This window comes from Astyanax mexicanus, chromosome 12 (genome assembly GCF_023375975.1).
Source record: "Astyanax mexicanus isolate ESR-SI-001 chromosome 12, AstMex3_surface, whole genome shotgun sequence".
In the NCBI taxonomy this organism is placed as follows: Eukaryota; Metazoa; Chordata; class Actinopteri; order Characiformes; family Acestrorhamphidae; genus Astyanax; species Astyanax mexicanus.
Genome location: NC_064419.1, coordinates 26,599,630 through 26,612,783, shown reverse-complemented (window position 1 = coordinate 26,612,783; position 13,154 = coordinate 26,599,630). Strand labels below are relative to the sequence as shown.

The 13,154-nt window shown below is 35.2% G+C and overlaps 1 protein-coding gene across 1 annotated transcript in view; it reads left to right on the top strand.

The window, feature by feature from the left end:
* acsl2 (acyl-CoA synthetase long chain family member 2) overlaps nt 1-13,154 on the top strand; it is a 40,279-nt gene that overhangs the window by 22,874 nt on the left and 4,251 nt on the right. Inside the window, exons 7-19 of the mRNA XM_049486016.1 lie at nt 1,600-1,778; nt 1,936-1,968; nt 2,992-3,043; nt 3,349-3,422; nt 4,855-4,932; nt 6,590-6,724; nt 7,526-7,660; nt 9,349-9,444; nt 9,974-10,046; nt 10,391-10,479; nt 10,615-10,731; nt 12,182-12,325; nt 12,467-12,568. Of these exons, the coding sequence (XP_049341973.1) occupies nt 1,600-1,778; nt 1,936-1,968; nt 2,992-3,043; nt 3,349-3,422; nt 4,855-4,932; nt 6,590-6,724; nt 7,526-7,660; nt 9,349-9,444; nt 9,974-10,046; nt 10,391-10,479; nt 10,615-10,731; nt 12,182-12,325; nt 12,467-12,568 (1,307 nt within the window). The remainder of the gene's footprint in view (nt 1-1,599; nt 1,779-1,935; nt 1,969-2,991; nt 3,044-3,348; nt 3,423-4,854; nt 4,933-6,589; nt 6,725-7,525; nt 7,661-9,348; nt 9,445-9,973; nt 10,047-10,390; nt 10,480-10,614; nt 10,732-12,181; nt 12,326-12,466; nt 12,569-13,154) is intronic.

The following is a 13,154-nucleotide window of genomic DNA, read 5'->3' as shown; positions in this document are numbered from 1 at the left end:
CGACTTCCAACTATATATGGTTGTTTTTTCTAGTGAATCATCATTTCTTCTTGAGCTACAAGAGAGAGCACATCTATTCTCTTGGAAAGTGTGGAAAAGCGATGGACGCCAGAAAAATATTTTTATGGACGTCGATGTCCACCTGTACGTGCCGTCCAAATATCCACTAAAATACGTCCGTACTGCGTCTAATTATCCACTAAATTACGTCCATACTGCGTCTAAATATCCACTAAATTACGTCCATATTAGTCGCCGTCTATTCCGAAAATTTTGGGAGGTACCAAAACCACTTTTGCGTCTAAAGTGGACGGCAGCGTCTAAACTACGTCCACTTGGACGGTGCCGTCCAAATATCCACTAAACTACGTCCAGATTGCCTTCAAATATCCACTAAATATCCACTAAACTGCGTCCACTGAAATTTGGACGTACTTTAGTGGATATTTAGACGCAATCGCAGTGGGACAGGGCCATAAAATAATATCACAATATTTTGTGGTATTTTCGCGATAAGAATACTCTTGGCGATATGACAAAACACTTAAAAAAACTATTTCAATAATACACTATACACTGCAAGAAAAAAATATATATTTTTACATACAATATAACATGCACACCCCTAAGTGAGAAAAAAAAATACAAGAATTTTATCAGATTTGTAATAGAAGTCAATGATCCAGAATGTCATGATACTAATAATAATGCACTCCAAATATCTCCATATATTCAGGATTAAAGTATAATAGATGATACTGGACAGATATAATATGTCTCTAATAGATATATAATGGGGAAAGGGATGGGTGATATGGCACAATATTTTAGGGTATAATATCGTTCACAATATTAAAATATTTTGACGATATTATCGTGTACGATACCATGTGGCACACCCCTATTGTATATTAGTGTTGGGCGGTATTTTATTTCCGCAGTTTTTAGTAGTTTGAAATCTTTTGGAGGGCAGAAGGAACTGAACTTTCTCATTCCTCACCCCAGCCGCTCAGGGCCATTGCAATTCCAAGTTTTCATGCCTCTTGGCATGTTCTCCTCCACCAGTCTTACACACTGCTTTTGGATAACTTTTATTACACTCCTGGTGCACAAATTCAAGCAGCTCAGCTTGGTTTGATGGCTTCCTCTTGATTACATTCCAGAGGTTTTCAATTTGGTAAAATCAAAGAAACTCATAATTTTAAGTGGTCTCTTATTTTTTTTACAGAGCTGGATGTTATAGGCATTAATGTATTTTATTGAAATCAGGTGTGGGGGATCTCAAACAGTGTATCTATGCTAGTAGTTCCTGAAAGTAGATTTAGATTCCACAATTATTTCTTTTCTTAACTCTTAAGGAAGTTGCAGTATATAGTCTTGCTTACAGTATCAATATAATATATTCAGTATATATTGAATCAAATCCCCTGTATCCTAATATATCATGTGGCACTATCACCTGGTGTGAAGATGTATTGTGTATTTACAGCATGTCTGTACCCTGACAGAGTTGTGCACTAGGAGATGAGCAGTTAATTCACTTAACTCACTTTATTCACGTGTCTCTCTCTCTCTTTCTTTCTCTCTCTCTCTCTCCAGCGGAGATCTCTTTGGTGATCTGTGATAAAGAAGAGAAGGCAGAGTCTCTGCTGCTGAATAAGGAGAAGGGAGTGACCCCTGCTCTGTCCTGCCTGGTGCTCTTTAACCCTGTCAGTGCTGCTCTGGTGGAGCGAGGGAAGGCCTGTGGAGTGGAGATCATGCATCTTTCAGAGATCATGGTGGGAGATGAAGGAATTCATATGAATTGTGTCTTTGAGAACAAGAAATACAAACTTTAAGATACAAATATGTTTTTTTTTGTCATTCATTAATATAGATATAGTTGTTATATAGTAAGTATAATTATAATAAAACACATATTTATTGTTCTTGTAGGATCTGGGCCAGGAAAACCTTAAGACTCCAGTGGTAAGTACCTTCTGAATTGATTTTCTGTTAAACTAAGAACTTATTTTTTAGTAAGGAATAAAAAAAAAATACAGATTTGCAGATCTGTACACACAATAAAGAACAACAGAACTGCAGTGCTCTATAATTATAATCTTCCTCTTTATAAACCACATTCGGAGTTTGAGAAATATTCTTTTCTGCTTTTTCTTTTCATTTTTAGCAATGTATGTGCGTATCGATATAAGTATGTGTGTACCATATAGGTATTGTTGGTGTGTATTAGGGCTGTGCCATATTGTATCATTTTTTAATATCGTGAAGGATATTATACTCTAAAATATGGTGCCATATCACCCTCCCTTTTTGCTGTTTTTAGCAAAAGAAAAAATCACACGGTTCTAATTTCCCATTATATATCTACTAGAGACAGATTATATCTGTCCAGTATCATTTATTTTACTTTAATCCTGGATATATGGAGATATTTGAAGTGCATTATTATTAATATCATGACGTTCTGGATCATTGACTTCTGTTACAAATCTGATCAAATTCTTGTATTTTTTTAATATTATATTGTATGCAATAATAAATAAATTTAGTTTTCATTTTGTTACAGTAGTATATTCTTTAAATATTGTTTTAAATTCTGTGTTATATAAAGAGAGAGAATGTATTTTCTACATTGTAGATTAATTATAAAGATTAATTAAGGGGCACATATGGAATTATACATAGTAAATGAACAAAATGTCTTCAGCAAAAATCATAAAAATAAAGAAAACCCATTGAAATAAGAAAAGGTGTGTCCGTCCTTTGGACTGGTACTGTATTTAGCATTCTACTTTTAGTTTTAAACACTGACATGCTATAATATTTAACGTAAGTGTGTAAGGCCACTGGGCTCTAAACTGCTGCTTATGATAAGTTTGGTAACAAGCTGTTTTAACCATGTAGCTATAGTGAGCACTTTCTTCATTTCAATCTTTAATTGATTAGCTTTTAAAATAGAAACGTTTTTTTTTTTTTTTTTTCTTGTAGCCTCCCAAGCCTCAGGACCTTGCAGTGGTGTGTTTTACAAGTGGGACAACAGGTATAGTGCACTTCAAACTATTAAACATTCTTAACCTGAAGGGGAAATTCATATGTGATAATAAATAATTACTGTTAAACTGACTAATAAATAAGTTAAACTGACTCTAAATGGAGTGACTTTTTTAGAGAGAATTAATAATTTAATTATGAAGCAGCTGTACATTTGTTAAGGAAATTGTACCACATGTGATTATTCATAACTACGATATTAATATTTTAATACGAGACTGAAATATGTATTTCAGTGTTGAGGAAAACAGTGCTCATGTCTCATAGTAACCTTTTCATTTCCTGTTCATTTAGGAAAGCCGAAAGGAGCTATGATCACCCATGGCAACATCGCCTCCAATACATCCTCTGTCATTAAGATCTTAGAGGTCAGTTTCTCACACATTATTCATCCTCAGACAAAACCGTTTAAACCTTCTATGCTTTCTTTCCTCCTCGGACACACTCGTCTTTTTCTGTTACCCCAAACTCATCAGTTTTAAGTCAGTGAGATAAAATATGTTAGATGCCTAAAGTTATTTATTGCTGCATAATTTACATGGTCTGCTGTAGTTCTCCAGAGATTTTAATTCATTACGGTGTAATGGTGTTATCAATGGTTTTCTTGGGGACTGTGGTCCTAGCTGCCTTGAGATCATTAACAATTTCCCCCCTTGTAGTATTAGTCTCATTTCTCACCTTCCTCATGATCAAAGATACCCCAAGATCATGAGTTGAGATCATGCAAGAAACCCCAGATTGATGTCGATTGACAGTCATTTTGTATTTCTTCCATTTTCTTACTATTGCACCAACAGTTTTCTCCTCCTTACTCAGCGACTTTTTATTTCTGATTTATTAAATGTACAATCCATAATTATAGGAGCATAAATGTGAACAATTCTGCAGACTTTGCCTTTGACTTTTCTCAAACAAATTTAAGAATGTTTAAGAACTTTCAATTTTTTTGTTTTTTATGGAGCTGTTTTTAATGCAGCTTTTGTATTCTGCATTTTACAACTCATCATAAACAAAGTAAGGCATATTTATAGTTTTCATTGTCCAGTCAAATCTATGCAGAATAGCAACATGGAGTAAAAACTGAATCAAAGTAATCAAAGTAAGCCATATATATATATATATATATATATATATATATATATATATATATATATATATATATATATATATATATATATATATATATATATATATATATATATAAAATAGAAATGATTGTGGAGGGAACGGCCAGTACAAACGGTGGTTTTACATTAGAAAGTCATAATTTTCTTTATGTAGAACCTATCAGTACTTTAACACCAATCTCCACATGTATTTGTTTTAAATTAGACATTTATTTATTAATTTGTCATTTAGAAATTTAAACTAAACTAAAGCATCCTAACATATATTTTAACATCGAAGTTCCTAGATAGCCAAGGAAAAAAAAGATTCTTGCTAAAAAACACGAAGCAAGAAAAAAAGGCACCTACTCTAAAAGTCTTATTTTTCCAATTTCCCTCTGTCTTTTTCACTTTATTACTCCCATTCTATCCCCCTCGTGACATTCTACATCACTCCACTTTCCATCTCTTTATGGATTGGGTAGGTGAAAGTGGTAAATGGCATCTTTTATCACCCAATAAATCCTGAAGAGCTCCTCAAACTGGCAGCACAAAAGACATATTGACTACTTAATAGCCGCTCTAAGTGCCATAATGTTGATTCAATTGCCCATTAAAATCTAAGGTCTCATTTTCTCCATGAATGGGATTTTTCTGTGCCAATTTAACTTGAGTTACATCTTTGTAATTGCAGGGCTTTTTCGTGATTCGCCAAGAAGACGTGTCAATCTCGTATCTGCCTCTGGCTCATATGTTCGAACGCATGATTCAGGTAAGCTGGATCTCTTTATCTAAGATAAGAGAACAATATTAAGCATACTATAATGGTAATGGATGGAATTTGAGCTCTGATTTTAATTAATCCATGCAGTGGACACACGCACAGTCACACACAGTATGTCGTGACCATGAACACGCTTATTTGGAGCAGTGGGCATCCAAAATTCTGGTGCCCAGGGAACAATTAGGTTTAAGAGCCCTATAGTGGTAGCTTGCCAAACCTGGTATCACACCGAAAAACCCACAACCCTAATATATGTTTGGGTTGATACATTTTTCTGTGCTTTTATGCAAATGTTTAAATGTTTAAAAGTTTTGTCAACAATACAGTTTAAGGCAACATCCAGCAACATCCAACTATTCTTCAAAACAAAATTTCCCTATTTTTTGATATTCTATCTCTAAAAAAGCAGGCAGTTAAACTGTTGCAGCACTATAGAGATCTGAAACCATGTATATTTGTGTCTGAGGAAGAATTGAAAGGTGAATTTACTTATAATTGTGTTTTTATGTATTGTAATGTCAGCCTTTGAGTGGCCCTACAGTCTAACTGATGTTCAAGTGTGAAGAGATCATATATTTAGATTCCAGCAGGGACTATTATGGGGGAACCTAATTTACATATTGTGGGGGAGAAGCTACATATACCCAACTAAATATCCTGTACAATATTTAATAAATATATATATATATATATATATAAAAGAGAATTCAAATAAACGCTAATGATTTTGAGACTCAATTCAATAAATATTGCTGAAAGCGAGGAGAATGTTTAGAACTTTTTAACTAAAATCAGTCATTTAACCCTTTAACCCTTTATATATAGTATTATTAGCTAGCTATGCATTCTAATACAAAAGCTATAGTAATTATTTAGGAACAATCAAATCTTATGGAGTTTCACAGGGTTAAATTTTGGGGCCTATAAAAGTGAAGGTAATTAACAGACATTAATTTTAAGAGAGATGTGACGAACTGTGGGATTAAATACAGGGTGTGACGAGTTAAATTTATATGTCAAAGATATATTTTTTTAAACGGTAGCTAATTAAAGCACACAGTGAGTCATGGATATACGTGTCTGTCCATAAAGCCAAAAGCTGTGGTTTTATGATCACAACAAACAAATAGAGTGCGTTAAAATTACACTCATTCAACAAAAAATGTCATTAAATTATTTGCGTCTTTAAACCCACTTGTTCTCTGAGATAACAGTGACTCACCAACCTGAAGGTTTTCTCCCCTGTTTTACAGGGATAACACCTTACACAATCTAATCTATACACTTTTCCTTGTGTCTTAAGTGTAGTTAATTAGCAACGATATGTTTAAAATGTGTAAAAAGTTTGTTTCTTTAGTTTTGTATCAAAGTTAAAAGGTCAGTGCAGCTGTAAGTAATGGAAGGTGGAGTAGCATTCTGTAAACAGTGCTTTTTAAACATTACATACTTCCCTCAGAGTTACATTACATACTTCCCTCAGAGTTACATTTCTTATTACATCTCTCTTTTTGACTCACTGTTATCTGTAAACATGGATACAATTCTGCTGCTCTGCAAAAAAAAGGTGAACAGTCCTCTTGAAGAAAGAATTTAGTCAGAAATTAAGATTAAACTGATTTGAAGTAACATTTTGTTCTGTTTTTAGGTGTCTATGTTCTGCCATGGAGCTCGAGTGGGCTTTTATCAGGGCGATATCTCGCTGCTCATGGACGACATCAAGACCCTGAAACCCACCTTCTTCCCTGTGGTGCCCCGCCTACTCAACCGCATCTACGACAAGGTCAGTATCACACTTTACTAGGGTTGTGAAAAGACACTAATCTCACAACATGATACAAGACACGATATTGGGTTCACAAGAACTAGGCAAGATTTAATTTTTTTTAATTATTTAAATTTATTTGAAACTCAAACAATTATTTTGTGAGTAATCATCTTGTAATGGATGTCAGTCAATTGTTACTGATTATGAAAGATTTATGATTTATTATACACAGTAAAATACAGAACAGTATGTTAGTGCTGAGGCTGGTTTTTACCATAAACACAAAAATATATCTCCTGTATAATCTCACATGAGTCCCTTCAGACCATAGAACTATCTTTTATCAGAATAGTTCCCCCACTGAGGGTTCTGTATTCAACTGGCGACTCTGTCAAAACAACATTAGCAAATAAGCTGCAGCTCAGTTATTACTAAATAAATAAATTATTATATTTATTTAAAATATTTATACTTTAAAATCAGCACTTAGACTGTAGGGACACTCTAGTTTGGAACTACGCTTCTAAGTAAGTAAATTTACAGTTCTCAGTAAATTTACATTCTTTTTTTCTATTCTTTTTTGGACACAAAATATATATATATATATATATGGTTTCACAGCTGAAAGGTGGTGTGACTGTCTAACTGCCTGCTTCCCAAAAGACAGGAGATCATGCGTTTTAATGTAATCAGCACCACAGCTCTCCATGGTCAGGAGTCTCAGAATAGAAACCCCCCACCCCTGTCTAAAGTGAATAATCTGCAGGATGAGAATCAATACATATTTATGGAACATTTTTCTGTTTCTCTTTGTAGATCATAAGCTCGGTGACGTCTCCGCTGAAGAGGGCCATCCTGCACTATGCTGTGAGGAGGAAACAGGCTGAGCTGAGCTGTGGGATCGTCAGAAACAACAGCTTTTGGGACAAACTCATCTTAAACAAGATACAGGTCTTTTTGCTTTTTCTTTTATTTCTCTCTTTTTATCTTACAAACTGTCTGATCTGAACTTGCTTGAAATAAGCTTTAGCCAAACCACCCAGTCAGTTTATCGTTTTATATTATTACACATTCATAGCTAACTGCTCTCAGATTGTTGCAGCTTTAATAGGAGGGATTTTATTTTTTGTTAGGTTTTATTTAAAACAGTAAACACAAAACTGATCTTAGGTTTTAAGGAACACCTGGTTCCAATCAAAATCTGACCATTTTAAATGTGTTGGACTTTGAACAGATATTTAATTTTAGATGAAAATAAAAATCAGTTTGACATCAGTGTTTAAAGCTTTTTGTTAAGCCAATGTTGGGTTTTGATGTTAATCCCATTTTTATTTTCCAGCTGAAATTCAAAGTTTGTGCAATGTTGGAGGTTGACGTCAAGCCAATGTTAGGTCCTAACATTTCAACCAAATCTAAATTCAATTTCTCTGTAATGTTGAAGCTTGTTGTCAACCTTATCCTCAACCTTCCCAACCCCTCCAACAAGTCAACACAACATTAGGTTTTTAACTAAACACGATTATTATTTTCAAACAAAACTCAACATTGGAACTTAATGCTAAGCCAATGCCTGATGACTTTGCCCAATGGTCATTAAAAAAAAAAGTTATGTCTGACCAACATTCATAGTTCATCAGGCCATTTTTGGGTTTTAATAACCACCCAATTTTTATTTTGGGTTAGAATATAACATCTGAACAACATTGGTATGGTTGTAAAGCCAGCGTCAATACCAATTGATGGGTTTTGACAGTGACCTTTTTTTCTTTTCCACCCAAATTCAATGTCTTTCTAACGTAGGACCTGCAGCCAGAGTTAGATTATGATGTCAAATGTTCAGAAATTACGTATCTCATAGAAAGCAGTGTGTAGTCCTGGGAAAATGTAGATCAGAACCGCTACCTATCTCTAAAGGTGTCCCACAAGGATCAATCCTTGGCCCAATATTATTTAATATATACATTAATGATATTGTCACCTCCATTGTGGACTGTAAAATACATTTATATGCTGTTGACACAATTTTATATTGCCCAGCTGACCACATTAGTGCGGCAGTAGATAAACTGCAGCACACTTTTAATGCTTTATTAGTTCTATTACCTTTTTTTACCTATGATTTTATGATTCCTACTCTTAAATTATTATTTTTACCTTATTTGTTTTATATCTTAATATATATTTTTTATTATTATCCTCTTTTTTGTTAAATAATTCTTGTACCTTATTATAATGCTGTTTTTTATGCTTTTATATTACTTATTTTATTCAATCTACTTTTTTGTTGTTGTTATTTATGTCAATCCTTTCCCTATGTAAATTCTCGGCTGTTTTGTAAATGAGGGCCACCCTCAATGTACTCCAATTTCAATAAAGGTTGATTGATTGAACCCAAATTTCATTTGCATTTAAAATAATATGTCAGTTCAGCATCAGGTTCCAATGTCTTTCTGACCTCAGAGTGACATCTAGTCTCTGCTGGATTAGTCTGCAACATTCGTTAATATCATTTTCAGTTCCTGCTCTCGTTCCTCGTCTGACTGTAAGACATTAGGACAGTTTATCTTTGTGAGATGTGTGATTACAGTGATGAGTGCTTTCTGTGAAGTCTCTCTAATGTATCTGTTTCTTCACTGCAGGCCAATCTAGGGGGGAATGTTCGGTTCATCCTGACTGCCTCCGCTCCCATCTCCCCCACGGTGCTCTCCTTCCTCAGGGCCACACTCGGCTGCCTGGTGAGAACAGTTCTTTTAACACATCCAACCTGAGGTCTTGATGCAGAAACTGTTCTGAAATATTTGTTAACCAATTAGCACGTTTGTGGAGTCCCACAGGGTTTGGTTGTAGGGTTTGTGAAACTGAGGATAATTGAGTGTGTAAATTAGTTAAGAGTGTGAAGAACTGGAGTCAAAAGAGCCTGCATGTGTATCGCTGCATATCAGGATTTATTATATCTTGTTTATCACATTTCAAATATATTAATGAATCAGGAATGCGGCATGTTTTTTGACTGCCATTAAAATTATATACCTCGGTTTATTAAGCCCCCACTGAAACAAGGTGACTGTAGCACACAGTAAAAATACTGTGATTGGTTAAAAAGCAGCTATGATGATGGTAGAACCTCAAAAACTAACATGATGAGAATGATGGACCAGAGGAGTGTGATTATAGTCATAGTCATTATAATAAGATAGAGATATAAGATCATGTAGTTCTTATGAATATGCTTCTGTGTGTGTGTGTGTGTGTGTGTGTGTGTAGATATTTGAAGGCTATGGACAGACTGAATGTACGGCTGGCTGCACCTTCTCTATGCCTGGAGACTGGACTGCAGGTAACACTAATTATTAAGTCATCATATATGTGATTTTCTTGGAAGGGACACTGGTAAACTGATTTTTTTGGTCGGTTGATAAACTATATATTTCAAAAACTGACTGCACTGTCAGGAATCAAATGCCTAAATGAAACACCTGAATGCTAAATCAATGAAGAGCAAAGTATAAAATACCTATATGGCACACTGGAGTTGTAGAGGTTCCTAATGGTGTCCTGTGATACTGCATCTCATGCAGCTCAAATAAAAACAAGCAGTTCCTCCATATAAACCTACAGCGTAATTCAGATGTTAGGTGTAGGCTTGTGATTTATGTGTGACGTGTTGATTTTGTATTTCAGGACATGTCGGAGCTCCTCTCCCATGTGCCAGAGTGAAGCTAACAGACATTCCTGACATGAACTACTACGCCAGCAGCGGAGAGGGAGAGGTAAAAGCTTAGTTCTTATCTTGGTGAAAAAAAACAGGATGTACTGTATATACATTACATAAAATGAATTCAGGCTCCAGATCTGCAGGATCAGTGCGTGTATATAACATTTGTATTTTTTGGTGTTTGTGTCAGATCTGTATCCAGGGACCCAGTGTATTTCAGGGTTACCTGAATGATAAGGAGAGAACAGATGAGGCTCTGGACAGCGACGGCTGGCTGCATACAGGAGACGTGGGACAGTGGCAGCCAGTGAGTACAGCAGCTAGTTAATCAACTTGCACTTTTATTATGCCCTGCTTGTGGGCAAAATGTTTGGGGATTACTTTTTAATTCATTTTAAAAATACCTGTCCATGAAGAACACAGTATAAATCATATAAACTGATATTCCAAACGTTGTGGGGTGGCAGTATGTGAGTTTGTGACCTTATTATCTTATAAGTAATGTTAAATATAGATAGATAGGTAGTGCTGTAATTATAAATAAATAAGGTAAAAGAGAAAAGCAGGTATCAGCATGTACAACTATAGTCTAGTAGAATGTAAAATTCCATCCTGGAGTCCTGGAGTGCAGATGTACATGTTGTACAGCCCGAGAAAAAAAACCTCTAAAACTAGCTCCTTATCTGTCCTTCTAACTCTTTCGGCTCCGCTGGGAGGAGTGAAGAGTTGAAGAGTCTGATGGCTCTCGGGACTAAGGATCTCCTGAGTCTTGTCTGTAGAGCAGCTTTGAAACTGCTCCAGTGATCCATGAAGATGGTGTTTAGTGGGTGATCATCATCATCCATGATGGAGAGCAGTTAGTGCAGTGTCCTCCTCTCTGCCCTCCTTTCTAAGGTTGAACACTCAACCTCAACAAGAGTAATGTCTAGTAGTGAGTGCCAGATGGTTTGGACATTTCATTTTCTGTGCACTGTGGGTGTTAATGCTTTCTGTTGTGTCTTCCTAGTAATAATCGTGACCAGTGGCTTCTGGCTCGAATTGTCTACTTAAAGTTACACTTCCTGGCCAAAAAATGTCACCAACAAAAAAAAAGGTCAAACTCTAATATTTCATTGGATCGCCATTAGCTTTGATTGCTGCATGCATTCGCTGTGGCATTGTTTCAATAAGCTTCTGCAATGTCACAAGATTTATTTCAATCCTGTGTTGCATTAATTGTTTACCAAGATCTTGCAGCATTGATGATGGTAGAGTCTGACCGCTGCTCAAAGCCTTCTCCATCCAGCACATCCCAAAGATTCTCAATGACCTATAAAGACCTGGACTCTGTGGTGAACTTTCAATGCATGTGTGAAAATGATGATCTCATGCTCCCTGAATCACTCTTTCACAATTCCAATTTTGGAATATGCTCGTGTCATCAGGGAAGAAAAAAAATCCATTGATTGAATAATCGGGTCTATATTCAGTATATTCAGGTAGTCAGCTGACCTCATTCTTTCAGCACATACTGTTGCTGAACCTAAACCTGACCAACTGCAGCAACCCCACATTATTTACTTGCTTAAATCCAGGTGGAGACTTTTTTTTGGACCAGGCAGCGTATTTTGTTTATTTACCATTATTTTTATTTTATTATTGACTCAATATTCTTTTGATGATTTTTGTTATTTTTACATTTTACTGTAAGATTTGCATGCATGTAGTAATTGTTGTAATAATTATAATTATACTAATCTGGTTGTCTGCTCTGTTAGAACGGGACCCTGCAGATCATAGACAGGAAAAAGAACATCTTCAAACTGTCTCAGGGAGAGTACATCGCTCCAGAGAAGATAGAGAACGTGTACTCGCGCTGTGTACCTGTGCTGCAGGTGTTTGTTCATGGAGACAGTCTACAGGTGAGTGAAGAGATGAACACACAAATAAACATAACATTTCGTGTTTGTTGTAATTTTAATAATTTTCTCCTTTCTTAATGATATTTCTTCAGTTTTAACGGGATTTTTTATTTACAACAGTCTTCTGTACGTGTGTTTCAGTCTTTCTTGATAGGTATTGTAGTCCCAGACCCAGAGGTGTTCGTTAACTGGAATAAAGACAGAGGAATTGTGGGATCTTATGAAGAGCTCTGCCAGAATCCTGTAAGTTTAATTGTTTAATTACAGTAAAACAATAATTATACTGTAATATGTACACCGTATAACACAAAGACCTAATACCTACCTTTTCTATTGTATTATCAGTGGTGATAAAACATTACTGCCAATAATTCCAGAATGACTTAATACAATCTTATTATGGTATGTCAATTGATGTAAAGTTATCATTTCATCTTCTTCACAAAGGATGTGCTTCCACTGGTGGTTACTGTAGTCTTCCATGTGGTGGTTGTTGTGGTAATACATGAGTCTGCTTTTTTTAATAAACGAAATCCACCAGCTAGAGCTCAGATTCTCTACCTGAACCTGACCCGACCTGAGAGCGTTGGGCTCTGTTTTTAAGGCATTTTTTTTATTTTATATAAACCTATGACGTGATAATCACAATGTAGTAAAGTAACAAAAATTAAACTGTGTTTTAAATAAAATGTTAGCTATGTTATAATGACGCAGCTCTGGAACTGCAGTGAACCTTGTTGTTGTTTTATGTTTTTTGCACTAAGGCCTTATGCTTAAAGTAAAAATATAAAACACTTTCTGAACAAACTTTTCTTTTTAAACTTTGTTA